This window comes from Fonsecaea monophora (genome assembly GCF_001642475.1).
Source record: "Fonsecaea monophora strain CBS 269.37 chromosome Unknown Scaff75, whole genome shotgun sequence".
Classification (NCBI taxonomy): Eukaryota; Fungi; Ascomycota; class Eurotiomycetes; order Chaetothyriales; family Herpotrichiellaceae; genus Fonsecaea; species Fonsecaea monophora.
The window spans coordinates 79,403-104,474 of NW_019174006.1; the positions used below are offsets into that span (position 1 = coordinate 79,403).

The 25,072-nt window shown below is 52.1% G+C and overlaps 9 protein-coding genes across 9 annotated transcripts; 2 read left to right on the forward strand and 7 right to left on the reverse strand.

The window, feature by feature from the left end:
* Positions 1-1,741: 1,741 nt before the first annotated feature.
* Positions 1,742-2,872, reverse strand: AYO21_08546 (hypothetical protein; the record flags this gene model as incomplete). Its single annotated transcript, XM_022658489.1, has 1 exon — positions 1,742-2,872. One exon carries the CDS (start codon positions 2,870-2,872, stop codon positions 1,742-1,744), a length of 1,131 nt encoding a protein of 376 aa, XP_022509199.1.
* Positions 2,873-4,825: 1,953 nt separating this feature from the next.
* AYO21_08547 (hypothetical protein) lies at positions 4,826-6,938 on the reverse strand (the record flags this gene model as incomplete). Its single annotated transcript, XM_022658490.1, has 2 exons — positions 4,826-6,023; positions 6,085-6,938. 2 exons carry the CDS (start codon positions 6,936-6,938, stop codon positions 4,826-4,828), a joined length of 2,052 nt encoding a protein of 683 aa, XP_022509200.1.
* A 4,263-nt stretch (positions 6,939-11,201) lies between these two features.
* Positions 11,202-11,726, forward strand: AYO21_08548 (hypothetical protein; the record flags this gene model as incomplete). Its single annotated transcript, XM_022658491.1, has 1 exon — positions 11,202-11,726. One exon carries the CDS (start codon positions 11,202-11,204, stop codon positions 11,724-11,726), a length of 525 nt encoding a protein of 174 aa, XP_022509201.1.
* A 3,323-nt stretch (positions 11,727-15,049) lies between these two features.
* Positions 15,050-15,643, forward strand: AYO21_08549 (hypothetical protein; the record flags this gene model as incomplete). Its single annotated transcript, XM_022658492.1, has 2 exons — positions 15,050-15,159; positions 15,226-15,643. 2 exons carry the CDS (start codon positions 15,050-15,052, stop codon positions 15,641-15,643), a joined length of 528 nt encoding a protein of 175 aa, XP_022509202.1.
* Positions 15,644-15,939: 296 nt separating this feature from the next.
* Positions 15,940-16,605, reverse strand: AYO21_08550 (hypothetical protein; the record flags this gene model as incomplete). The annotated part of the gene is made up of 1 exon (XM_022658493.1): positions 15,940-16,605. One exon carries the CDS (start codon positions 16,603-16,605, stop codon positions 15,940-15,942), a length of 666 nt encoding a protein of 221 aa, XP_022509203.1.
* Positions 16,606-16,945: 340 nt separating this feature from the next.
* AYO21_08551 (hypothetical protein) lies at positions 16,946-17,326 on the reverse strand (the record flags this gene model as incomplete). The annotated part of the gene is made up of 1 exon (XM_022658494.1): positions 16,946-17,326. The coding sequence occupies one exon, from the start codon at positions 17,324-17,326 to the stop codon at positions 16,946-16,948; it is 381 nt and encodes a 126-aa protein (XP_022509204.1).
* Positions 17,327-18,075: 749 nt separating this feature from the next.
* On the reverse strand, positions 18,076-19,701 carry AYO21_08552 (hypothetical protein; the record flags this gene model as incomplete). Its single annotated transcript, XM_022658495.1, has 4 exons — positions 18,076-19,158; positions 19,214-19,450; positions 19,508-19,564; positions 19,615-19,701. The coding sequence occupies 4 exons, from the start codon at positions 19,699-19,701 to the stop codon at positions 18,076-18,078; spliced, it is 1,464 nt and encodes a 487-aa protein (XP_022509205.1).
* A 405-nt stretch (positions 19,702-20,106) lies between these two features.
* On the reverse strand, positions 20,107-21,828 carry AYO21_08553 (sulfate adenylyltransferase; the record flags this gene model as incomplete). Its single annotated transcript, XM_022658496.1, has 1 exon — positions 20,107-21,828. The coding sequence occupies one exon, from the start codon at positions 21,826-21,828 to the stop codon at positions 20,107-20,109; it is 1,722 nt and encodes a 573-aa protein (XP_022509206.1).
* A 1,225-nt stretch (positions 21,829-23,053) lies between these two features.
* AYO21_08554 (phosphoadenosine phosphosulfate reductase) lies at positions 23,054-24,058 on the reverse strand (the record flags this gene model as incomplete). The annotated part of the gene is made up of 1 exon (XM_022658497.1): positions 23,054-24,058. One exon carries the CDS (start codon positions 24,056-24,058, stop codon positions 23,054-23,056), a length of 1,005 nt encoding a protein of 334 aa, XP_022509207.1.
* Positions 24,059-25,072: the final 1,014 nt, after the last annotated feature.

Here is a 25,072-nt window from a genome sequence, read left to right on the forward strand (position 1 = left end):
AATCTTCAAAGATTATCAGCGAAAATTTTCTGATAATCTTATCAGATAAAAACTCGCTTCTGGTTTAGCGTGATGCCGACAGGACGTTCAACTTAACAAGTGTGACAAGCGTGACAAGCGTCGACAAGCCAAGTCTTCCATCCCACCGAACCACTTGGTCGGTGGGCTCCTCGGTCACTGATGCCTTATGTCGGTCAAAGTTTTCAAGGGAAGTCTCAGAACCTTAGAGTCCAAGCTTTTCCAGTCCGGGATCAAGCGTCATGTAGATCTGCTTTGCTTCAGAGGTCTGGAATGCGACGATGCATGAGGGACCAAGTGCTACAGGGGAGCATTTGCAACCTGACCGATATCGGCCACATTTGTCTCTTGCATATGTTCAATATCTTGTCCCACGTAGGGCTACCGAATAGAGGGGTTAAACGTACCACAACGCATAAGAGCATGTCTCGACGAGACTCTCCTCCTTCTTGAATAGACAGAACCTTTTCAGAGTTGCAGTCGATCGCAGTCCAGGTGATACAAGCTGCCGAGTGTGCATGAAGCCATCAAACTGGTCGAGCGATAGAATTTGATCGTCCTCACAAGGCAGTCTCTGACTCGACCCTGCTGTCGCCAGCATCAGTGGGTAGTTACCATCCCGCCAGAATTCTAGGCCAGAGTCTCCACACGCGTAACTAGAACACTCTCTCTTTCTCCGTGGCAGAACCTAGCTGCTGTGCATCGAGACGCTGTGGATCGTCCTCTCATGATCCAGCTGATGGCCGCAGGGCGAGAATGAAAAGTTGTTGGTGATTCGCAGCGATTGGAGAAGCCATTTATCGTTCCCAGAACGGAGAGAGTATCCCCTGCATGGTGGGTACCGTCATGTACTGGTAGTGGTAGGTATGACATCCGGTCTCTCCGCACATGGCACCCTGCAAAACTCCATCTCTCTTTCGAATAGTCGAGGTCAGACAGGACAATATCTCGTGCCTCCAAGGCGACTTCCTTCGAAACGGGGTTGGTTTGTGCCTCCCAACCTGAAGCCCCAAGGTATTCGGTGTATAGCCTTTAGCACAACTGCGAGGGAAACGCCTTGTCCGAGGAGATCAACGACACAGAGGCCGGACTGGGAAGGAGAAAGGGTCCCGGATGTGTCCGATCAAGGCAGCAAGCGTTCGCGAAGAGTGAGCTGATCTTTGTAAAGCCGTGACCACGCTGCAGGGCATGTCAACGAGGCTAATTCTCTGGCGCCTCTTGGCCTCAACGTCCATCAATCGCTCTCACATGGTGAATCTGCACGATCGCACGATTCAATGGGACCTGAGAGGTCAGTCAGTGCCCCTGTCGTTCTTGGGAGGATGCAGGCGCTGGTGCTGGCGCTGGCGCTGCCCATCGTCGCCCTTTCCGACGTGAAAATATTTTCACTGCGAGGGCCAAATAAAAGGCGCCAGAAGCGGATGACTTCTCGTGATCGCAGATTCGGTATGGGACACCCAAGGCTCAAATGGTGAGAAGTTATCAGATGGAATGTGAGGCTGATTTTGAACCAGCGCAAAGTGGACAATGCTCGGCAGTATTGGCTCAGCTATTTTGGACTACGGTGGCGCAAAAGCACGTGCCGCGAAGGTCTCTTAGAGCATCGCTCTCAGCTATGTACAGTATTTGCTTCTGATCCAGTCTCCCTCCCCTTCCTTTCCTCTCCCCCTCACAGCACCCTATTTCTATTATAGCCATCTATGGGTTTCTCTTTTCGAATCATCTAGAGCAACAGGGCCAACGCAGCTCCACCGACCAAGGCAGCCGCACCAGCCGCACCAGTCTTCAATGGTGCACTAGCCAGACCAGTGTAGGTGGCAGTGGCTACAGTGCTGCTAGCTGTTGCCGTGCTAGTGCCCTCATTGAGTGGCCATGCGGGCACACCATCGTCAGTGCCATTGACGGGCGGGTCCCAAGGAGCATCGGGGTTGAGCACATTGTCGATGAAGATAACGACACCTTCAGAGACAGCAAGGTCGACATAGTTGACGCCGGCGTTGTTGATGAACCATTCTCCTTCGGCGGTAGATGAGACTGTCAATTCCTTGCCCGAGAGCGTGGTCAATTGCGTGTTGTTCTCGAAGTCGTCAAAGTGCCAGACTTTGCCGGCCACCACATGGTATTTGAGCACTTCAGCCAGTTTCTCGTTGCTCAGCTCTGAGAGAGCGTGGTCGACGGCATCGAAACCCTCATTGATAGGAATGAAATAGGTCGCATCGTGCAGCTGATCAATTTCTTCCGTCAGACCAGTCTTGTTCAGGGCGGCGACATAGGAGCTGCCGTTAAAGTCGCCCGAGGTCACAGTGACGGAGAGAGTTGGGGGGATGGTCAGCACGCCGTTGATGACATAGATCCATCCTTGAGCGAAAGGGATTGGCGTCGCAGCGCCCTCGGGGTCGTGGTCCAAACCGCTATAGAAGCCAACGACATCCTCGTCATCATCGTAGTAGAAAGCGACGTTCTGCCCGCCCGTCACACTGGTATAGTCGTGCGAAGTCAACAGTGTGTGGACGACCTGGTAGTCTGTGATGTTGTCGTACCCCCCATCAATCACATGGTAGAGCAATAGATTCAGGAGGTAGTCCTCGCCAGCGCTCTCGCCAGCGCTCTCAAGTGCCTGTCCCTCGGGAGTTTTCAGGAACTCGGCAATGGCGGTGTCGTTTGGCGCGAGAAAGGTAATGTTGGTCTTTCCAGCAATAGCCTCGAGGAATCCAGGGACCTCTGCCACGACTTCACTGATGGTGGCGGTTCCTTCGGTGGAGTTGAGGACTGTGACCAGATCTGCGGGGGTCTGGGCCAGGACAGTAGTAGCAGCAGCAGCCAGAGCTGCAAGGACAAGACTTTTGGGCGCCATCGAGATGGATGAAGAATACTATGACCAAACAAGTGGGTTATGGAAACGAGAGACAGTTGAGGGATGGGAAGAGAGAAAAGCGACATGCACGAGGGGGAGCAGACAAGAAGTATATGTGCCTTTTTGTCTTCCCAACAGCTCACTCCATCAACCCTCGGGAAACCAAGTTTCCTCTGGGAAGCTCCAGGTGTATTCCTGACCGCTCCATTGCGCGATCGGTTTGACTAATGCAAACATGAAGGCGTGCTGAAAGTCGAGCACAAGGGACTGTCAAGGTCCAAGAACAAAGATGGATGAAGCCTTACCGTACAAGTCTAGCCACAAGCATTTTCCAGAGTCATAGCTTGGGAGAAGAAGCTGTTAGTCGGAAGTATCGAGGTGAATAGAGTACGAAGCAGAGATTTTTTTCTCTCTTGTCTCTTCGCTTCCCGAAGTCCGCCTGTGTGTATCCTCCCAGCCGACATGATGGCGGCCTACCCGGATAGGCACCATTCGGTCGTTCCAACTTGCCCAGTCCAGCCAGCCTGACATTCACACACAAGAGTCAACGTAGGAGGCTTGCAGGAAAACAAGTTTGTTCAAGCCTATTCTGGCATCGCCCATGGCGACATAAGCTTAGGATCGTCAAGCTCTCCAGCGCCGACACCGGCGGGATCAGATGATGTTGCTGCTGAGGGCCACAGAAGCACGACGACGAGGGTGGTGATGTGAAGAAAAAAACGCAAAAGGACCCATATGGCGTCTTGGGCGACCAATCTTATCAGATAATTATTATCAGATAAGATGAAAAATTCCCGCCGATGTGGAGTGCATAGAGGGGCAGACGAGGAAGTGGGAGAAGCAGAAAGAGGCCTGATCCCAGCTTTTGCCAGCTTCGTACAGTTTCTGTTTCTAGACAAGCTTGACAAGCTTGACAAGGTCCCAGCTGCTACCAGCTAGCTGGTGGCAGAGAGTATTATTGGAGCAGGAAAACATTCCCGCCAGCCAAGATCTGCACCGACCATCGCCCACAATGGTTAAAGGGACGAAATCTGTTCAAAAAAACTGTACTTGCAGTGACTTGTTGCATGTGCCGGATTTGACCGATTGACCCGACAGCATGATCAACGATGCGTCTAGGCCCCCGCACAGTTTCTCAGTCATGAAAAGACACTCACCTCGTCTAAACCCATTTGGTCTCTTGTCCCACAACTCACGTCTCCATCGATCAACGGCCCTGTTTCGGAGAGAAAAAGGCAAGGTCAGACAGAGCTCACCGTGCCTAAGCGAAACGCCACTTGTCCAACCACCGTTTTTTCACAAAGGCAGTGGGAATGCTACACATGGACCACATGGGCCCTCGGAGCCCACAGCAGGAGGATACTCACGGGGAGAGTGGATAGTGTCGTAGCAACGTGGCTGGGAAGGGGGAGGAATTGAGTAGCTACTGGCACATGGCTCATGTGTAGAGCTTAGACCAGTGGTTCAGGGGCACCTCAGCCTCGTGGCAACCCCCCACCCGATCTACTCGGACCACTGGTTCGAACTTCGACTCAGTATAATGAGAGACTCCTTTGTCCCCGTGATGAGGGAGGAATTTGAGTGGGATTTGGTCTGATATGGTTGGTCCTTGCTTCAAAGTAGCATATAGCAGTTGAGAGCTCCAGGCACGTGGAAAGTGTAGGGATGAGTTTTAACCCATCACGCCCAACCACCTCTTCCGAATGTGGCTTCTCTAGTTCTGAACCGCTCTTCTTGTATCGGAAGGAAGCTCTATACTGGAAGTGGCCGGAAACTCACGGCAGAGTCACTGAACCCCATGGTGTTGCAGGTGACGAGTGTCTCGGAACCAATATTCCATCCACCTGCTACAGTATCGCAAACACCAGGCCGATTGTCTCACAAGTTGACCGGGACGGCCTGTCCTCTGATGGAGCCGTGATTTTTCAGCTCACGCAAGCTCATGCTCCTTCTTTAAGTAGTGCCTCCTCTATTCATGAAACTCCAGAACGAGCCCTCGCCAAAGTCACCACGAAATTGCTGCGCCACCTCACTCGCAACGCCGCTGTCAGCGAATCCAGTTCCAAGCCCGCCGTCAAAATTATCTTCCGACATTGAAAACGGCTGCACAATGGCCAGGTCATTATACGTCAGATCCGCGACTGGTCGAAAGGGGGTCCCATCGAACGCATAACTGGAGCTGGCTGGTGGGGCTGATGTCTGCGTTTGCTGAAGGGGCGTACTCCAGTCAGACATATCGCCAAAGGATGAATTGCCGCAGAATAAAGCAGGTTGTTGTGGTTGTTGTTGTTGTTGTTGCTGCTGCTGTCCTGCCACAGGATAAAGTGAAATGCCAGGATGCGAGCCGGGCGTTACAAATAGTTCCGATGAGTGAGCGTCTGATCTCGGACTGCTAGACTTTGAAGTCGGCAACGGCGATGGTTGGTTCTTCTCCGCTCGCAGGAGGAGATTCTGAATGACATCGGCACCCTGGCCAGCAACTTTATTTGTGTTGCGGATCGTATTCAGTCTGAAAAGCGACTCCCGTATGCATCTGAATGCTTCTGGGACCAACTGTGCATTTTCGTGCGGAAAGGCAATCAAGACAGCCAACACCGAGACGCATGGCTCCACGCTCAGATAGGCGAGTGTGAACATTTTGTAGTGATGGAGAGATAGAGAGTCGAAAAATCGCTGCTGGGCATCCAACATGTGGATGGCGGCTTTCAAGATCTCGGTGCGGCTCTTGGAGATTGAAAAGATATACGGCCGGTGAAGCAGGAGGATGAAGAGCCAAATGGTCGCACAGAAGAATTCCCGTTGTGATGCCAGCATCGGGAACTCTCCATCAAAGGACCTGTCTGGGTTTTCGAATCGGTAAATGGCGGGGATGCTGGCGATATACTCCAGGGCTCCTTGGTGTAGACGTTCCACCTTGCCATAATCTCGCGGATACGGCCCTTCCAGCTCCAATTCCCGGATCTGTGGGAGGTGCTTATGTATATGGTACTCGAGCAATCGCACTGTAAATGTATTCGGTTTCTCGTAGTCACTTCTTTGGAACGGGGCTGAGGAATTGCGGTTTCTTGGGATGTCGCAGTCGGTGGGTGGAACAATGGTATAGTCATTGGTCTTGAAATTGAGTGGCTTGCCCAAAACCATACCCATTTGACTGCAGTTTGCCGTTAGTCACACATTTACTGGGCATCAGCGTATGCTGTCAGCCAACTCACCTGTCCCAGAGGTAAAGGTTCACCATCAGACGACGCCGTAGCACCATGTTCCACAGCTCCTCACATGCACTCTCTGCATCACTGGCGTATAGTTTGCCGTCGTCGCGGTGGAGACCTATCTCTTGCGCATTCATGGTCGCTTGCGCGACGACATGCCATGATTCGACAATCATTCCCCGATTCTTGAGCCATGCCGTGCGCAGAAGCTGTGCTGCTATATAATCCAAGTTGATGACATCTTTTGGAAGCAGGCCCAAAAGCCGCATTGCAGGATCGTCTGACGGTCCATCTCCTTCCACAGCAATCCCTTTGATACAGAAGGTGTGGAGGTTCTCAGAGTGGCCAGCCGGGAGGAACTGTAAGGCGCACACCAGGACCTGAAAGAGGAGAGCTGAAAACACCAGCCTTTCCGAGGGAAATGTGCCTTCTGCCTGATAAAGGGGCGAGGTGTGATGATGGTAGTAATCCTCCAGTTTGGTCGTGAAATGGTTTCTATCTAGGATGGTATACTGCCAGTTTACCTCGTCGAAGAAGACATTGACCAGGTCTCTCACACAAGCTGAACATGGCAGGAGCTTCAGCACAGACTTGTAGATCTCGTAGGCCGCCTGGCACAGCGTCACATTTTTCTGCTTCTGCGACGGTCGAGGACTGCTGCCCAGCTCTAGGTCCTCTAGTTTCTTGACAATGCCCAGCGAGTTATGCACGTTGACGTTGGAATAGCCGAAACATGCAAGATCAGGGCTCCATGTCTCTTCCTTCGTAGAGTGATATTCTTGCACAACGAAACCAGGCGCCTTGGAAAATGCTTCGACATACGGTTCCTCGGCGGCTTTTTGAGAGCGACTGGTCATGAATCAACAACCGAGGAAACCACAGAAGGAAAACGACTCACCCCGGAATTGCATCTCCATAGAAACAACTATCTTGCTTTCCTCGGAGCACGCAGGTCATGCAAGGCGTTTCCCTATTGCACTATTCGCTCTGGTCAGTCCCCACGAGCGACTGATATGTACTAGGAGGGTCCTTCAAACCAACCTTCTGTTTGCTGTGGCGACAGTTGGTGCAACTAAAGGTGATGCGCATCCGTTTCTTTCGTATTTGGTCGCCCGAAAGGCCTGCGGCATGGCGTCGGGTCTCCATGGGCAATGACAGGTTCGCCGTCGACAGTACATGCAATGGTGTCACTGTGGAAAGAGGTTTCTAGAAATCCGAGTCCTGCGGAGTATCGACTTTACATAAAGCCGTGGTGCCGTAAGCGATCGATGACTTAATATCCTGCACGGACGCCGATGATATGGAGCATTGCGGGCGAGACTGGGCCATGTCACCATTACTCAGCACCTGCAGAACGCAGGGGAGAGAGATTCAGGGTGCCAGGCACCCAGGAGAGATTCTGTACCGTCGGATAGCTGAGTATTTCGCCTTTGCCAGTCGGATTGCACGTTGCCCGAATCACACCTGGATTTGCCGCCTGCTTCACCGGATTTGGGGCGGGATGGCGTGAAGAACAGGGAAGAATGATTCCCCTAGATTGGCCAGCTCCGCCTAGTCGACGAATCCACGAATCCACGGGCCGAAGAAAATAATCCTCGCCTGCTACAGTGGCAGTTCGGTTGGACTGGCTCCGCTCATCCGCACTGACGCTTCCGCATATACAAAGTCGACAGAGCCACTAAGGGCCCTGGGGCCTACGCTACTCGACTTGCAGCAGCCACCAGCGACCGTCGTCCTAGGGAAGAGAATAACAATGGGTGAGACGGGGAAATTCTCTCACCAGCAGAGGCAAATGCTACCCCAAGAGATCGGCGTCGTGAGCATCTCACGTTACGAGGAATTGACACAATGAATGTGTTCAGCCTCGCCACGGAATTCGACCAAGTCAATCCCGCCGGCTGGAGTGAGCGTGCCTATCCGACAACGAATCGGCTCAAAACAGGTGATCCTTCTGAGATGTCTGGCCGACAGACCATCCTCCTCTCCTCGCCATCGCAGTTCCAGTTGTCCAAAGTGGCCAGCGACACTGATGTTTGGAGTGGAGGATCTACAGCCTATCTCCCGTCAGGATATCTCCGCGGTTGAATGGGTGCCTCTGCTGAACGTGGGAGTCGGCGGCGCAAAGACACAGGAGAGAAATCAGGCGTTGACAACAATCCTGCCGCGAGGCAGGAGGATAAACACAAGGATAGATCCTAGCCTGTCGCAACATGCCAGCTTTCTTGCACTAGCCCATCCCTTGATGACCATGGAGCACGCTTGATCAGCGTTCACCTAAGCCTGCACGGGTTGGCCATGTCGACATCATCTGCGTGTTCCGTGGTTCCAACGAGATGCCATACACCGTCAAGGCATATGCAACGTGTGAAGCGATGGGTATGACTAAGATGTGAGTATTTATGGTCGCATCTTGAGCTGGCGCTGTATTCTTGCCCATCTTGGGCTCTTCAGCTTTAGCAGCTCCGCTTGAGTGGGTATGTATGGGCTGATCTCTGCTGCATCCACCGCAAATTTGTCAAAGTCTGGTCCGGCGCAATTGGAATATCGCCAGCACATGTTGCCAAAGCGCAGACTCGCTTCTGATAGTCGTTCCAGGCTGACTGTACAAGCTCGGTAGTTGAGGTGGGGAACGGGTTCGAGACATCGTGGTGCCTGTCAGATGTGTATCTGGAGTACAATGGTCCAGTCGACAGGTAGGCAGTCTGACGTGTTAAGGGGAGAACAAGCATGCCCATCCAATCGCGAAAAGGATGTAGAGGCTCCGCAAAGTTTCCGGAGTGGTGGCTGGAGGAGGAGGAGTCTTTCATTATCGCTTGCGCCAACGGTGTCTCCGCTGGAATGCTTTCAGTTTCGCAAAGGTTATGCCTATTACTTGACAGGTTAGGTAAACATGGCTTCCAATAAGGTGAGCGGGACAGGGTTCGAACTCAGGATCCAAGGATTCTTGAACGCGGGACAAGCCTGCCGAAGGGAAGAAAGCATCATTGTCACCATCTTGTGAGAGAATACCACAGATTTTCACCCGGCAACAAAGCATCTCCCCCAGTGCAAAGTCTTCGGAGCAATTGATCAGTCGAGGTGGCAAGCAGTCTCAATAAATGTTCAAATGTTGCTCATGTTATGGGGTGAAGGCCCGCCACCTACCTCTCGTGAAGCCCGACGACTCTGTTGTTGCTGTTGACGCTAGGACCTAGGCTAGGAGTTAAGCAATACCACCATCGGCCCCAAGGAGAGCAGAGAGTAGGACAACTGCGGATCAGCAGTTTCGATCAATGGCAATGGCCACAACTCTCTGTTAAACGAGACCCACCAATGCTTGAGGCGACCCTGATGGCTCCTAGGGTCGGAGGCACAGACAAGATGCACTCGCTGTGATGCGGAAAGGAGGAGTCACGGAGCGGGTAGTGCTGGGAAGGTACACAGGGTTACAAGGTTATGGGTCTGTGTCCACCCTGCTTGTGTCAAAGTCGAGAGAGACGATAACAGCTGGTGTGCTCGGTAGACTCTTGCGTAGGGGGTTGCTTCGAGAAGTGGTGCCAGCTCATCCCTGTATTTGCACCCAGGCCTGAAAGCATTTGAGGAGCCTTTCTTACCTGCCCAGTCGCTTTTTTTCTCACGGTAAAGGGAACTCCATGGGATCAGGCGCCTGGGAACTGATCCAAAACCCTTGAAACCATAGAGGTCAACGGAAGAATCGTGCATTCATGCATCCGGCAGTTGGTTTCCTGACAGGTGGTTGGTGGCGCAAGCAACTAAGGAGGGCGGTGGCTACCCTTTCCCGAGGCCATTGATTTGGATGAGAGTGGTCAAAACTGTCTCCTTCAGATGACTCCAAGGCAGGGGTTCCATCTTCTGTCGTCATTTATTTGTTCAGCGAAAAGCTCCCTTCAAGACCCTCTTGTCTTCTGAGTGCGTTCCCTCGACAAGGCCATTATGCTTTAGCCCTAGCCTGTCTCTCATTGTGCGTTGTCTCTGAGCAGTCCTGTTAAGCCGACTTGAGGTTTCGTTCGCGTCCACTTGAATGACCAACACACCCTGGCCTACATCAAACTTTTTGAGGCTTATGCAATATCCGCAGGATAGGTATGCTGTTAGAAGCAGCGTCAAACATCTGCATTCGCCAGAAAAGCGTCCACTCAGCTCCAGCACGGCGAAAAACAGAGCCACAATCTCGGATCAAGACTGGCAGTCCGTGCCTAGCGCGAGCGTGCGAGGAGCAACGAACGACGTTGGGGTCTTTGGTGCAGTTGACGTGTCCCGGTTAAATTTTGTACGCATCGACGTACGTATCCCATGGCATAATGTCCCGCGGTTCGCGGTCTCGACGACGGACAGGGCCTTGAGGTTCAAGCCGCCTTTGGAGCAAGAACAAATCGGATCATTGCGTGGTGAGGTTGTGAATGAAGCTCGTGGATCTGTGCCATGATTGTCGCCAGTTTTAGATTCGTCGTGCTTACCTAAACCGCAGTCGGATTTGCAGGGCTGCTGGACTCGGTGCACGCGTACCAGGATCCTTTGAAGCACCCGAGTCATTCCGACAAGCCGCATTCCGACAAGGCTGCGCTGATAGCATCCTAATACGATGGTGAGTGAGGAAAGTCCATCCCAAGAGCGAATCATCTCACGGTTGAACGATTCGCGAATTGGCCTTTTCCGCCGGAATCCAGGTCACTCGCCACTCCGGCAGCCACCATGTCACCATCGACAGATGCAGTATCACCACCATTACGACCGCCGCATCTTGTCTCCCGCTAGGCTGTAGAAGACGCGGTCTAATATGCATGTTGTAGCCAGCACCGAACCTGGGTAGCAGAAGGCAGGTGGTGAAGAGGCGAAACAAAGACAAACAGACCAAAATCACCTATTCGCTCAAGCAGGAAATCTGGACTGCGCCAATGGCAAAGAACAACCTCACCAGAAACCTCTCAACCCATTAAATCTGTATCTAGACATTTTGTGATCGAGATTTTTGCCACCTCCACATTCCAGTCTTCATCCGTCAGAATCTAGACTATTGATGACACGAAAATCCGAACCCGTCTAGCCCTCTTTACGCGCCCCGTCAAACACCTTGGCCTTGAATACTACGTGTCAAATACGACCTACATACTTGACCATCCATGACTTCGCACATCGCAAATTACCTATATCTGGACGGCACAATTGTGCAAGAGGAGGTCATTGGAGTGGGCGGTGCGGGCATTGTCGTCAATCGAGAAGGATACGCCCTCAAAATCCCTCGGATATCCAAGGTGTTTGAAATCGACGGAGTGCCAGTTAACGATAGAATATTGAACGCTGATGCAGGCGACTCCTACGACGAGCTCGCCGTTGCCATCAAGTCTTTTCGGCATGAAAAGGCTATATACAAGAGGCTGGGCGACCATCCTGGGATCATACCCTGTTATAACGTCGACTCGGAAGATCCCTCGATCCAGATGCCCTTGATGGTTGGCGACCTTCGCAAGTATTTGGTCCATTTCCGGCCGACAAGGGCGCGTCAGCTCTCCTGGTTACTTCAATTAGCGTGTGTCATGGCCTATACACATTCTAAACGTATTCTCATATGTGACTTCCGGCTGGATAATATCGTTTATGACGATATGATGGTATCAGGCTTATTGACTTCTCCGAATCCTCGTTGATGGATCCCGACTGGGACTTGGACGGCTGCGATAGATACGGCTATTCTATTCTGACCGACATTGGACAATTTGGGGCAGTGATGTTTGAGATCATAACTGGCCAACATTGTCGTTTTGATATTTATCAGGATTGGACCGGGCCAGGAGATGCGACAACCTGGCCTCGAGGGGAAACACTTCCGTCGACAAGCGAGGTGTGGCTAGGATCTATTATCGAACAATGCTGGACCAAAGGATTTGTGTCTGCTCAGGATCTTGAGAGAGAACTTAAAGAGGTGAACGTCTGCTGAATCGCGGTAAATATGACCTTTCGCCACGATTCAATTCCTCGCCATTACCATGTTTCCACATCACTGCACCGGGATCGGTAATGAGCGATGTTTAACTGCTGGGTTGGACATCCTTGAAGAGTTCTCGCAACGTCAGGATCCGGCTTTGACCCTGACAAAATACGCAGTCCTACTTGAACGAAACCGATCTTTCGGCGAGAGGCTCTCTTGGGCTCGGCTCATCCATCATCGTGTCTTCTGGAAGACATATCCAATTTCCGAATGATACAAAAATACAGTACATATCATAAAGCAGGGAACATGGGACAGCGCAAATTCAAACTGACAGAGTATGGGCGACAATAATCTGCCAGAAAATCCAGATGAAGTGCGGCCATGGAAATTGCCAAACTCGAAGTCAGCAGGAGATCATGCTGTTGTCATCGTACCTTCGGCAGCAATGTCCTCGGTGCTGGTCTGGTAGGCATTCCATTGGCTTGGACCTGTGTACCTCGTCCTTGCCATTCTTAGTTGAGGTCTTGGGTAATACAAGGAGTTGGCAAGAGGCTGATGGAGTTGAAGGGTCGATCAAGACAGTGGACTATATGATCGTCTTCGGTGCCTCTGTATTAAGACCTTGTGCAACAAGCACTCAAAATAGGTTTCAGCCAGGTGGCATGTCAGATTTCCGTCATCAGCACAACATTGATTGGGAAATAGTATACGCTTCCTTTGAAGACACGACAGTCTGCTGCACAACAGATTGTCCATGTACCGATCAGATCGCGGACCCCCAAGACTGTGGAAAGCAGCCTGTCTAATCGATGTAGACTGATTAACGTTATACCGACGATTCCTCTTCAAGCTTTTGCTTCTTAGAGTCTTAACACCGTGGAAACAGAACTAACATTGGAAAATACCATGTACCGCCACAAGAAAGGAGTGGACGAACCACACTGCAGGTTGATGCAGTGACGGGATTCCAGAATCGACCGAAACTTGCATGACACAGACGACATCAGTCTTTCTCCCGCTCTCTTGTGAATAAGGGATTCTTCCTCCCTGGCTGCATATCGGCCCGTGTGACACACCTCGATGAGGCTGAGATGCTGGTATGGCAGTGCAGCGAAGTCCAGTCAGGGTTACTCGGAGCTGCAGGGTTTCGCTGAACACCATAGCATCGACATGAATTTAGGCCATCTGCGTGAAGCGACAATATCCCGACTTGGGATATCTGGGACGTTGGTCAAGGTTTGGAACGTCCAAACGAGTGTTCGAAACTCTGTTTCAGAGCGACCAGCTGGCAGTTGAGCTCATTGACGACATGCACAATTATATTTAAGATCCACCTCTCAGTTTGCTGTTTTCTTTGTGTAGAGTACAGCCGGGACACTCCCAAGCACCACCTTCTGGAGTTTTAGATGTAATAAGAGTTCTCGTAGAGGTAATAGACTCGCAAAAAAGTGTCTGGCCCTATCATGTGTAGAAACAGCCCTTCTTCTTATGTCCGTCGATGTACCCAACCTTGGGCTCCAGGTAGCTTCTGCAGGCCGTCAGAAACAATCGGATCCCGGTCCCATCAGCGGAGTGTGGCAGTTCTGGCACACTACTATTTTCGGAATAGTTTGGGTTGGTTGTTTCTTGGATTGTCCGTCATCTCCACCCTTTTGACAGTTGAAGTTTTGAGGTCAAGACACGTCCACTAAACATGCTTCAGTCAACCAGAAGTTTCCCCCAAGTCCGAGGAACGTGAACAACAAACCCATTCCTACCAACCATGCTTCAAGGAAACCACCTTGTACGTCAATAGTGAAAGACAATACCATTGGTCAACAGGTACGAGGTGCTGTACGAGTACTCCGCACTCCGTACTTGTCGAGCAATCTTGATCCAACGGAAGGAAAAATACCTCCTAAGGGGTAGAAATCTATTTAAAGTGGACTGCTTCTGTACGTGATAGCGCAGGGAATGGACTTTAGAGTGGCTAAGTGAGCTAAACTCTTCCTAGAACAAATCAATTTTCCACAGGCAACACTGGTCAGTCTTGGCACCGGTGTTAGCGCCGATGCTAATTTCCATCACTGTCACTTTTCCCATAGCCGCACCACCACCACCTGCTGCACCGTCTGCACCAAGCAAGGCTTTTTCCATCACATGTTGTTGTCATTCCTCTACCCTTGCTGCCAGGCTATTGATGTCTTTTTTTTGACATAACATGGACTCCCTACTCGTACACGAGGCCGAGTGGATAGGGGGAGCCCTTGTCCGAAACAATTGTTGACCAGCCAGCTGTCCTCCGAGAAACCAGAATCCACCAACCGCATGACCGACACCACCACACCCTTCTTTGAATTCTCACCGTCAAATGTCTGACTTGTTCCCACCAGCGGGAAAAAAAGAGAAAGAGGCACAGTCACAAGTGAACAAGCAAGATGCAAAGGCATGTCTCAGTCTGGTGGCGGCCAATGCCACATGAGGGGCTAGCCACTGAAAGAGAGATCCGTCGCTCCGTCTAACGAGATGATCGGGGGTCAATGCTTGTCTTTTCCCCACAACCTCCGGACTCCTGAAATGTATCCGACTGGACCAATCCTCCGGCCCGTGTCGCTTTGGAGCCGCCACGCCACGGGGGTTCAGGCCTCGATCCAGTCAAGTCGAACCAGTTTGAACCAAACCCCAGTCCAAAACTTATCCTATCCACTCTGACAAGCCCATTGTTTTCCCAATTGCTGTCAAGGGTCGTTGAGGGTTACCGCGTGCATGTCAGGCATTGGTGCTGGGTAGGCTAGCTAGCTAGCGGCCGAGCTACTATTACTTTCCATTCGTATTTATCTTTTACTCCTTTCCCCCAGGAACGCCAGTCCCCTTTTTTTTCGTCCCCGTTGCTTTGTTTCTCGTGGTGTCTATATACAGCGGTAATAGGCTTGTCATTGTGTGTTGTTGTCTCCGTTACATACATTCGTTATTTGCTTCTCCTGCTCAGTTTCGAGTCTTTCGTTGATCAGCATTTTTGGCACCATATCTCAACCTTTGCTTCCTCGACACCTATCAATCATGCAGTTGACAACTCTTCTGTTGGCATCTATTGCCTCCCTGGCAGCTGCTCAGACAGCCACCAGCTCGGCAACCACCTCGACCTCGACCTCGACCTGTGCCGCCCAAAAGTGAGACCACTGGACGCCCCATTACCCTTCAAGCAACCAAGAACTTTGCTAACAAAATGTGAACAGCATTCTCGATGCCTGCCTCGCTACCATCCAGGGACAGGTGAACTCGTGCCAGAGCACCGACTACGGCTGCCTGTGTACTCAGTACGGCAACCTGCTGACCTGCTACAACAACTGCCCCAACGACTCGGGCGTCACGACGGTCCAACAGCAGCGTGACCAATACTGTGTGGCCGCATCCGCCTACCCGTCCACCAGCAGCACACCCGTGTCCGCGGCCCCCAGCACCACCGCACCCGCCACTACTGCCTCCGGCAGTGCCTCATCAACCGACTTCTCGTTTGGCGACGGCACTTCCACAACCGCCAGCGCCAGCGCCAGTGCCACCGACGGCTCCTCGTCCGACAACGCCGCACCAACCCTGGAGCTGGGCCGTGGCATCGTGGCCCTTGCTCTCGCTGGATTGGGTCTTGTCCTGTAAATTTGACAAAAGGAACTTAAAAGAGCCCCAGGGACAACTGGTTGATAATTCCTTCCTTGCTGTGTTATGTTTCTCTGCAAGCATTGCGTTCTGGGACAAATGGTGGTGGGAAAAATCAAAAAGAAACGGGACAAATGTTTGTTGCTCTTCCAACCCGCGGCGTAGATGATCTCTTTTCTTGGGGGAGTCAACACCGGCCCTTGTGGAAGGAAAATCAAATAGTTAATCAATTTATAATCTCTCCCCAGCCTTGGGCCCTCAGTCGCGGTCTCCTTTTGAGGGGACATTGATATCAATCATCTTTTGCGTTGTGATCGTCGTTTCGGTGCCCGGGTTTCCTCTTTGTTGTCTTCGTCCTTTGTTAGAGCTGTCCGTTTCCTGCCTTTCTGAGCCGGTGTTGGCTGTTGTGGCTGTGGCTGTTGAGGGCTATTGTCCTTCGCATCGTTATCACCATCTTCGCCCTCGCCTTCACCCTCACCCTCACCACGAACCCCTGCCTCATCGAACCCCGGATGCTTGTCAAACGCGTCGAGCAAGCCCTTCCGCTCCACCCCCTCTAACAGATCCACATGACCCAGGACATAAGCGACCTGTTCCAACTCGCGGGCAGTGACGTTCAACCTCTCCAGCACCGGCCCCGCGGCCTCGAGCAGCGCCGTGTACTCCTTGAGCGAGTACTTGAGCTTCTTGTCCGCAGTGGGGAAGAACCACAGGTACATCTCGTCCTGGAAGAAGGGGACGTGGACCGGGTCGAAGACGTTGAGGATCAAGGTCCCCGTGGCGGGGCCGATGCCGGTCAGTTTGCAGACGGCGTCGAGGGCGTCGGTTATGACGGCGGTGGATGGACGGGACGGTTGGGGGGAGGCGCCTGAAGTTGATTTTGAGGTTGATGAGGACGAGAGTTTGGCAAAGGCCAGACACGTCTGGGCTTGAACCGCCGAGGCGTCGTTCTTGCGCACCATGGCTGGGAGAAAGGGCCGCGAGTGGCCGTGGGTTCTGAACAAACGGGGAAAAGGGGTCAGCTTTCTTTCTGCGCAGTGACAAATGGGTCATGGGCGTGGCCCAGGAAAGCAGAGAGAATGGTGAATAGCAGCTCCTTAAAAGCAAAAGCAGACAGCTAGTCTTTTGGAGTATGGCATGTCATGCCATATCGTTCCATCATGACCCCGGCCGGGATCGACAATGAACCACGCATCCGTCCCACTCCCGTGGTAGAAACAAATCCTGCGAACAGAGACCAGGCGTAGCGTAGGAAATGAAATAGAATCGACTTGACTTGACTTGACTTGACAAGGAACAGACTCACATCTTCCACTGCACCAACCTCTCAACATCATCTTTCGTCAGCCCTCCGCCGCCGCCGCCGCCACCTTGCGTACCGGAAGATCCATTCTTCTTCGTCTTCACCTGCTTCGTCTTACTCTTGTCCTTCTTGGACGCTGACGCAACTTCACCATCAACATCAGCACCGCTAGAGACGGGCTCGGCCGCAGCAGCAGCAGCAACAGCGGCGGGCAGCTCGTCGAACCTCCAGCGATCGCGCTTCAACGCCTCAGTGACTTTCTTGTTGTCGTTCTTCAACTTGGATCTGTACACGTTCTCGACCAGTGAGGGGTATAGCCTGAGCGCCTCACGGAATGCGGCGAGAGGAATTGCCGAAGGTGTTGGAAGCTTTTGTGACATTGTTATTGTTGTTGGATAATCTTATCGTCGCCTGAATCCAGGCGGTTGGTTGTACGAGGTGTATGATGGTGGTAAAAGGTCGGTTTGTCGATATGTTGACTTGATTGCCTACTCGCTAGGTATTGAGAGCACAGCGAGATCACTCGATTTTGATGCTTGGGAGTTCGTCGGCGCTGGCGTCCTTGTCATGTGGTGCCGTGTCGTGTCGTGTTATAGGCTCATGTCATGGACTCATGTCATGGTTGATCTGATGAGCGTGGCGAAGAAACGCGTTGGGAGCGTGTAACGTCCAATCTATTATTTGGAGTCGGATGCTAATGCACAACCATCTACCTCGACACGTGGTAATTATATTTCGGTGACTTCTGTCAATCAGCGTTCCTGGATCCTTTGGAAAACACATTTCTGGCTCGTAATGACGAGCTGCTTGACAGGATCACGGGACATCATTTCGGTTACTCTTCTACTGTATCGACTCAGAGCTTCAACATTGACCCATCTGGATCCCACCAGTTCCTGAATGCTGTCTTGATCTGCACCGATCTAATCTGACCTCAATTTTGTGTTCCGGACGCTGAAAGAAACCGTCCATTCCCATTGCATCCATGCACTGATCTCCCGAGACCGCCACTCTAGATGTAACTTGGAGCGACAGCATTGAAATAGAGCGTGCTCCCAGCCTTGAACAGCAACATACTGATACAATTTCCTTCTCAACCTGCAGGATCTCATCAAAATTCCTCGGTGAACTAGGCCTTGGCTCTTTTGACTTCCTCCTTGGGCTGAATCCTCGCCATCATCTCCTCTCTCTGCATCAAATGTCCCACCCTCTCCAAAAGCTGCAATAGCCCTTTCATGCTGTTGCCCCATTCGTCCAACACCTCATCCGGTCCGCGTTTGACTTCGAAGCTCACCACTCGGGCAGGCCGGTCGATGCGCGCATACACCGTCTTCTTCGTCACTAGGTCCGATATGTATTTCTCGGTCTCATCATCCGAGAGATCCAAGAGCTCCGTCAAACGCGGGAACGTGATGCGTGTGTAATACTTGGCAATGACGCGAACATTGTGCTCAATCACCCGATGCCTCAGTGCTTCGTATCGCGTATGGGCCTGCGGATCACTCGCGTCCGGGGTTTTGGAAAAGATGTCTGTTGAGCAAAGGTGTTCACCATACTGCTGCTCGACCATGGGCCATCGCATGAGTTCCGGAATGGTGAACTGTTTCAACAGGGCTGCGTCTTTGGGGATTTCAGAATTGCGACTGTCTTGATAGATGCGGTGTAGAAGATCGGACTGTTCATTATCATACGGGGCGAGCAAGACAAAGTAGATGACTCTTTGGAGAACGGCATGGAGCTGTTCAGGATTGTTCTCGACGGACTCCGTATCCAAAACTTGTCGGTAATGTTTGCATACTTCGAGGTATTTGTCTTCGTGTTTCGCCAGTGTAATCTGTTGTTCGTAATATCGCAGTTTGAGATCCGTCACGTCGTCTTCTGGCTCCTGTTCAGACTGCTCCTCAGACTTCTTCTTTGCTTCTTTCTCCTTCCTCTCCTTTTCCAACTGCTCAGGTGTCTTCTTCGGCTTTCGGGCAAAATATCTTGTGCTGATTTTTCTGCTTAGAATACCGGCTTGCGTCCAGTCGTTGTTCTGTATACACAGTGCCACCTGTTCTAGGATGAATTCTGTCTTTTCTCTTCTCGTCATCGAGCCGAAAGTCTCCACTTGGAGTTCGCAGAGGATATCACATGCTGACTTGATGTCGCCTTGCTCTTTCTTGATGTTGGAAAGTATTCGGGTGATTCTGGCACGTTCGACCTCGACGAAGATCTATTGCCCATGTCAGTCTGATGGCACATCGATACAATGGAATCACTTTGCGCACCTTGCCCTCGGTCACGGTCCGGAGCGCCTCAATGACACTGAGCTTTGTATCAAGATTCGGTGTGTCGTCAAGGAAGCCCATGACAACCTGCACCATGTTTGTGATGGCTTGTTTGAGTTGGCCATGTTTCTTCGACAGGAGGAGGACTTGCTCGTTCATCAAGCTCCAATCCCCGGCCTCTTTGCATAGCGTAACAATGGTAACGAGACACCGGGAGGTTGTCGCGAGATCTGAGGACTGCGGCAATAGTTAGCAAAGGGCAGGGCAAGGAATCTCCGGTCATCAATCACGTACTTGTCTTGCTTGCTTCTCAAGCAGCAGAATCTTGTCAATGGCTTTGTGAAGATCTTTCTGCGCAGAACATCAGCCAGGTTATTCATGGAAGTGACCAGCATCTCTACCTTCGCTAGTGCTTCTGCTTCGGGGAGAATCTTATCCGCCTCTTTCGTAAAGTCCTTCTCCGGCTTGAAGATGGTGCCGTCTGACATGGTGGCGGATGAAGAATGGGAACGGAAGACTCGAGATGGTATTCAAATAGTGATACAAATACTAGGAAGACAGCGAGAAAGTCCCAAGAGGTCGAGGAAGCCAAAGTCAGAGATTGGTGGTTGGTTGTTTGGAGCAACCTCTGGCCGCAGGTTGACATGAGCTCAGATGCGCTCTGAGCCTTGACGCGTCCTTGGCGCCTGCCTCGCCTCTCAGCCTTGCGTTTACCGAAAATTGCCTTTTAAGCCTCTCTATTATAACTGTGGAGCAGGTAATGCATTTGACCCAAGCAAGATATTTCTAGGATACCAAAAGTGTCTATATAAGCAGGCCACATGTTCTTCAGATCCTCTAACTACCTATCACCATACAATGAACCAATTTGTTCCCATGCCCATAAATTGCATCTACACGTTGCCCAGGAAGCCCTGGCTCTCCAGCATCAACACAATTTCGTGGACAATACTCCTGACAGACTGCTTCTCGCAGTCTACGGTCAAATCTGCATTCGAGGGCTTCTCATACGGATCGTTGATACCAGTAAAGTTCTTGATCGAGTTCCTCCGAGCCCGCGCATAGACGCCACGCTTATCCGTCTTTTCACAGAACTCGAGGCTAGTGGCGACGTGGACCAAGAAGAAACTGCCATATTGCTGGATGGTGTCCCGAGCTTCCTGGCGGGCTTCCTCAAAGGGTGCAATTGGTGCTGCGATCACAGCAGCGCCAGCTTTGGTCAGTTCTGCGGCAACAAAGGCGATACGCGCGATGTTGGTGTCGCGGTCCTCTCTTGTGAAGCCCAGTTCGGAGGACAGCTCGTGACGGACGGTCTCACCCAGAAGGAGGGTAACGGGACGCCCGCCTTGTTCGTTGAAAGTGACTTGTAGGGCTCGCGCGATGGCGTCCTTGCCGGAATTTTGGTAGCCAGTCAGAAAGATGGTGAAGCCTTGTTTTGCGCGAGGAGGGTTCGACTCCCTCAATACTTTCACAACTTCCGGGTAGGAGAACCATTCTGGGATAGGAGCACCGACTCTCAAGCGTCTGCGCAACTCGGTGCCAGAGATGTCCAAGGTTTTCACCCCTTCAGGGACTTGATCCTTTGGTCGGTACTCATCTGTATCTGGTAGGTAGGTCATCATCTGGAATTCCACAACCTCAATGCCCAACTCGGCGCGATATTTCTCGACCGCATGTTGGGCGTCATATGGGCCATAGAAGTCCTTTCCTGAGCTGTTCTTGCCAGGACCTGCGTGGTCCCGGCCGATGATGAAGTGGGTAGCACCGTGGTTCTTTCGGATGATAGCGTGCCAAATGGCCTCGCGAGGGCCTCCCATTCTCATGGCAAGTCCAAGCAAGCCAAGGACGGCCATTCCGTTGGGATATCGGGGCATAAGGGCTTCATAGACACGCACTCGAGTGAAGTGGTCAATGTCACCAGGCTTCGTCAGACCCACGACAGGGTGGATGAGCACATTGGCCTGACGCGCACGGGCGGCGCGGACAGTCAGTTCACGATGCGCCCGGTGCATGGGGTTTCGAGTCTGGAAAGCCACCACACGAGTCCACCCAAGCTTCTCAAAGTGCACCCTGAGTTCCGAGGGTGTGTAACGCAGCGCCACATAGTCGTAGTGATTGAGCTTGTTCACGGCCTCGATCTTGCCACCCACGTAGAACTCTTTGGTCGATTGCATCAGGTACTTGATGGCCGGATGTTCTGGGTCTCCTCCAAAGACTTCCTGTGCCTCCTTCTTCTTGTCTGGCCTGTAGACGTCGTCCACGGTAATAATGGCAAGGTTGCGATCGTCTCGAAAATCTCGGAGGGTAATCCGAGACCCTGGCTTGATCTTGAGGCGCTCAATTATCTGGGCCCCGATATCCAGGCAGATGGGCATGCTGAAGAGAGCACCGCTCGCGAGTCTCAGGTTCTCAACGACACCATTGTAGTCCTTCTCGTTCATGAATCCCTCAAGCGGGGAGAAACCTCCGTTCATAATGAGTTCCAGATCACACAACTGTCGCTCGGTGAGAATGACCGCCGGCAATTTCTCAGCCTCAGCTTCAAGCTCGGCATGTCGAGGGGCATCTCGAGTCAGGAGATCTTTGAGAACTCCTCCGTGGGGTGGGTTGGCCATAGTGACAGTGTAGGAGGGGGTTTTGCCAGAGAAGACGTCAGAGGATTGGTTTGCTCGGCACGCAGCGTTGAGTGGGACAAACGCTGAAGAAAGGGCAATGACAACAGGGAAAGGGACAGCACAGAATAGACAGAGATCTCAGAGAGGGAAATATCCTAAAAGAAGTATTATAACCACGTCCAATGCGAGCGGCCAAGGCCAAATAGTAAGAAACCTACTCTATTCTCGTTTGTTGCAATCCCCGCCACGGCTGAGCCCGCGCACAAATTTTTACGAACCCTGAATGATGTATGGTGTGCGCGACCCCTGCCTACTGCAACCCCTATACCGAGTAAGGATCCCCCGTGATCATCTCCAATAGTAGCGGTTGGCTGCGTCCGAAGCTATGTACCATGTCTGTGTCGAAGCTTGCACCGAGTTCCGGTGCCTGGCAGTGGTGTCCGTTTGGCGTTCGACAGAATGGTCCCTTGTGGAAAAGGAGGGGGCCGAAGGGCTTGCCTCATGGGATTGTTGAGGCCAACCACTCTCTTCGGGTCTCGCTAAGGCTGCCGATCTCCGTTGCCATGTTCAACGATGGGAGCAGGGAGGGCAGATAACAGGACAGGAGGTTGACAGAAAAGGAACCAAGTACTCTATGAATTTTGTTTCTGACTGGACAAGCAAAAGACTTTTCCTTGCGGACTGCGCTTTTGCAACATGACTGCGGGCAAGAGGCGGTGTCTCCATGGGGGAGTGCTACACAACCAGCCATGCAAAAAGAGGACCTTGATGCAAAGAGGAAGCGGATGAGCAAAGGAGAAAGAATGGGCGGTCAGATAATCTGCACCTGTGATAAATCTATCGACAAGGGGGGCTTTGGGGCGTCAGGGCCTCCCAGCGTTGGACAGAGCGCCTGCCCTAATGGGGGCTGATGTCCTTCTGTTCGTCTAAATCACAAAGGCGGCGCTGCTGTTGCCAAGAAACCCCATGCCTCTTTTGAACCCTCTCGTGCTTCTGTAAAGGCGCGGGGCGGCCACCGCGGCCACCACGCTCTTTTTCCTCCCTCGATAACACTCACTAATCCATCATCCACCCCCTGATGCTGCATGCAAATGCTGATATCGTGTCGCTCATGTCTCTAATATGTGAAACCCACTAGGAAAATGCATCCATGCCATCACCGATGGCCGAAGTCCCGAACACCGACGCTATGCTGCCAAACACGAGGATCGCTTCAGACCTCGTCTCATGATTGCGCCTCGAGGCTGACCTTTTGAAGCGCTTGTTCCAGAGCTTCCCGCTCTCTCTTCTTTTCTTGTTCCATCAAGTACTGTGCATATTTGGAGCGGGGATTGTGAATACCGCACTCCGTTTTCTGTTGACCCTTCCATCGGCCTGCACGTTCGTCCTCACCTTCCTTGACAGGTTGGGTTGAGTGCCAATCCCCGACACTCTTATAACCCCGATCCAGCAAGGCATTGTATGGGACGTCATTGTCCTTGATGTACTGCTGAATCTGGTTGAAGCTCCAGTTGGCCATGGGATTGATCTTGAGCAGACCGGCCTCGTCGACTTCAATGATGTCCAAGGATCCTCTGGCGCCACCTTGGCTTCTTCTCCGGCCGGTGAGAACAGCATATGCCTGCAGCTCACGGTAAGCCCGCTGTGCAGGCTCAACCTTGACCAGATAGTCATATCTGTTGTCATCCTTCTCCCATAGCCTGTCGCCATATTTCTCCTTGAACTCTTCTGCAGTCTCAACTTCGGCTGGCTTGAACACATGGATGTTGACCAGAGGATATCTCTCCCGCACCTTGTCCACCAGCTCCAAGGTCTCAGGGAAGTGATGGAGGGTGTCGAGGAAGATGAGATCCACCATCTGCGGGCGAGGGACCTTGAGCTTGGACAGCATGTCCAGCTGGACGAGTCCTGTCAGGCCAAAGGCCGTGGTCTGGTAGAGGTTGGGAAGGGTGGTGATGGCCCATCTGAGGATCTCCTGAGGTTCGAGGAACTGAAGTTGGCGGTTGAGAAAACGAAGGTGTTGTTTGGTGAAGTACACCTCGGACAATTCACTTTCACTATTGGCACCTGAGGAATAGCCAGAGTCGGCACCGCCTAATGAGGGGCTGCTGCGGCCACTCCCACACGGGGTCTCGGCTCCTGAAGACATGTCGAGCTCACTTGAGGCAAACGGGTTGAAGAGGTAAGAGACTTGGGCGAGGGAGGACGAGAAGCGCGAGAGGAAACCCATTGAAAAGCGATCCGACTGACAACAACACGGGGGGGGATGATGAAAGTGCTGGAAGCTCACCTTTTTACAAATCAACCTGCTGCGATATCATCGTTGAGCACGCAATTCAGCAGTGGAGCGAACTAGGAGTTGAGAGCCTCGCGATCCGGTGCCAAAATTTGCAAAAACAGTCACTCATCGCTCAACTGCCTCATCCCTCGGTCGATGGCGTGATCGAGGAGGCAAAGAGCCTTCCCCATCGTCATTGGATGCCGCCCATTCTGGACGTTGAACGTCTTTTGTCATTTGCTGGCCTTCTCACCCGAGAACCGTAGGATATCGGAAGTCGGAGAAAATCTGGATTACATGCGTACCTAACTTAGAGGATAGGGTCTCCGGGTTCAGCTAGGCCCCATTTTCTATACCTCCGTGTGCGGCTAGGCAATCGGAGCGCAGCGTCCTTCGTTACAACTTACGTGACAGCTCCCCTGCGAGCACCTCATCCAAGCCAAGCCACGAGAATGCGGGAGTAACAAGACACTGCAAATTGCGAAGAGAAGGTCAACGATGTCGTGAGATTGTGACAGGGTGACGACAGCCCCCAATACGAGTAGAAGTAACGTTGAGATCTCTCGAGTCTGGACCGAACCTGTGAGAGGGTGAGAGAGCGACAGCCGGGCGCGGGGATTTGCCGAGCCCCGATGAAAGATTTTATCGTGCCTTGCGTGCTCAATCTCGCCAAGCCTCACGTGCAGGAAATGGAGAAAATGCACGTGAGCACAGCTGCTAGACTGTCTCGAGGTCACAGGATGCTTGGCTGTGTCAAACTGCGCTTTTTGCCTGCGATTGTTGCCCTTCCATCTAATTCGCTACAATCTTCCCGGAATTTTGTTTTATTCTGCTACACGAACTGGTGGAGGTATTTTCCCCAGTTCAATCTTTCCACTTGCAGGTAAGCTTGAGGTCGTTTTACCAGGCAACTTCAATGGTAGGGATCTTGGCGAGCCACCACTCAGAATATTCACCCAGGCTTTT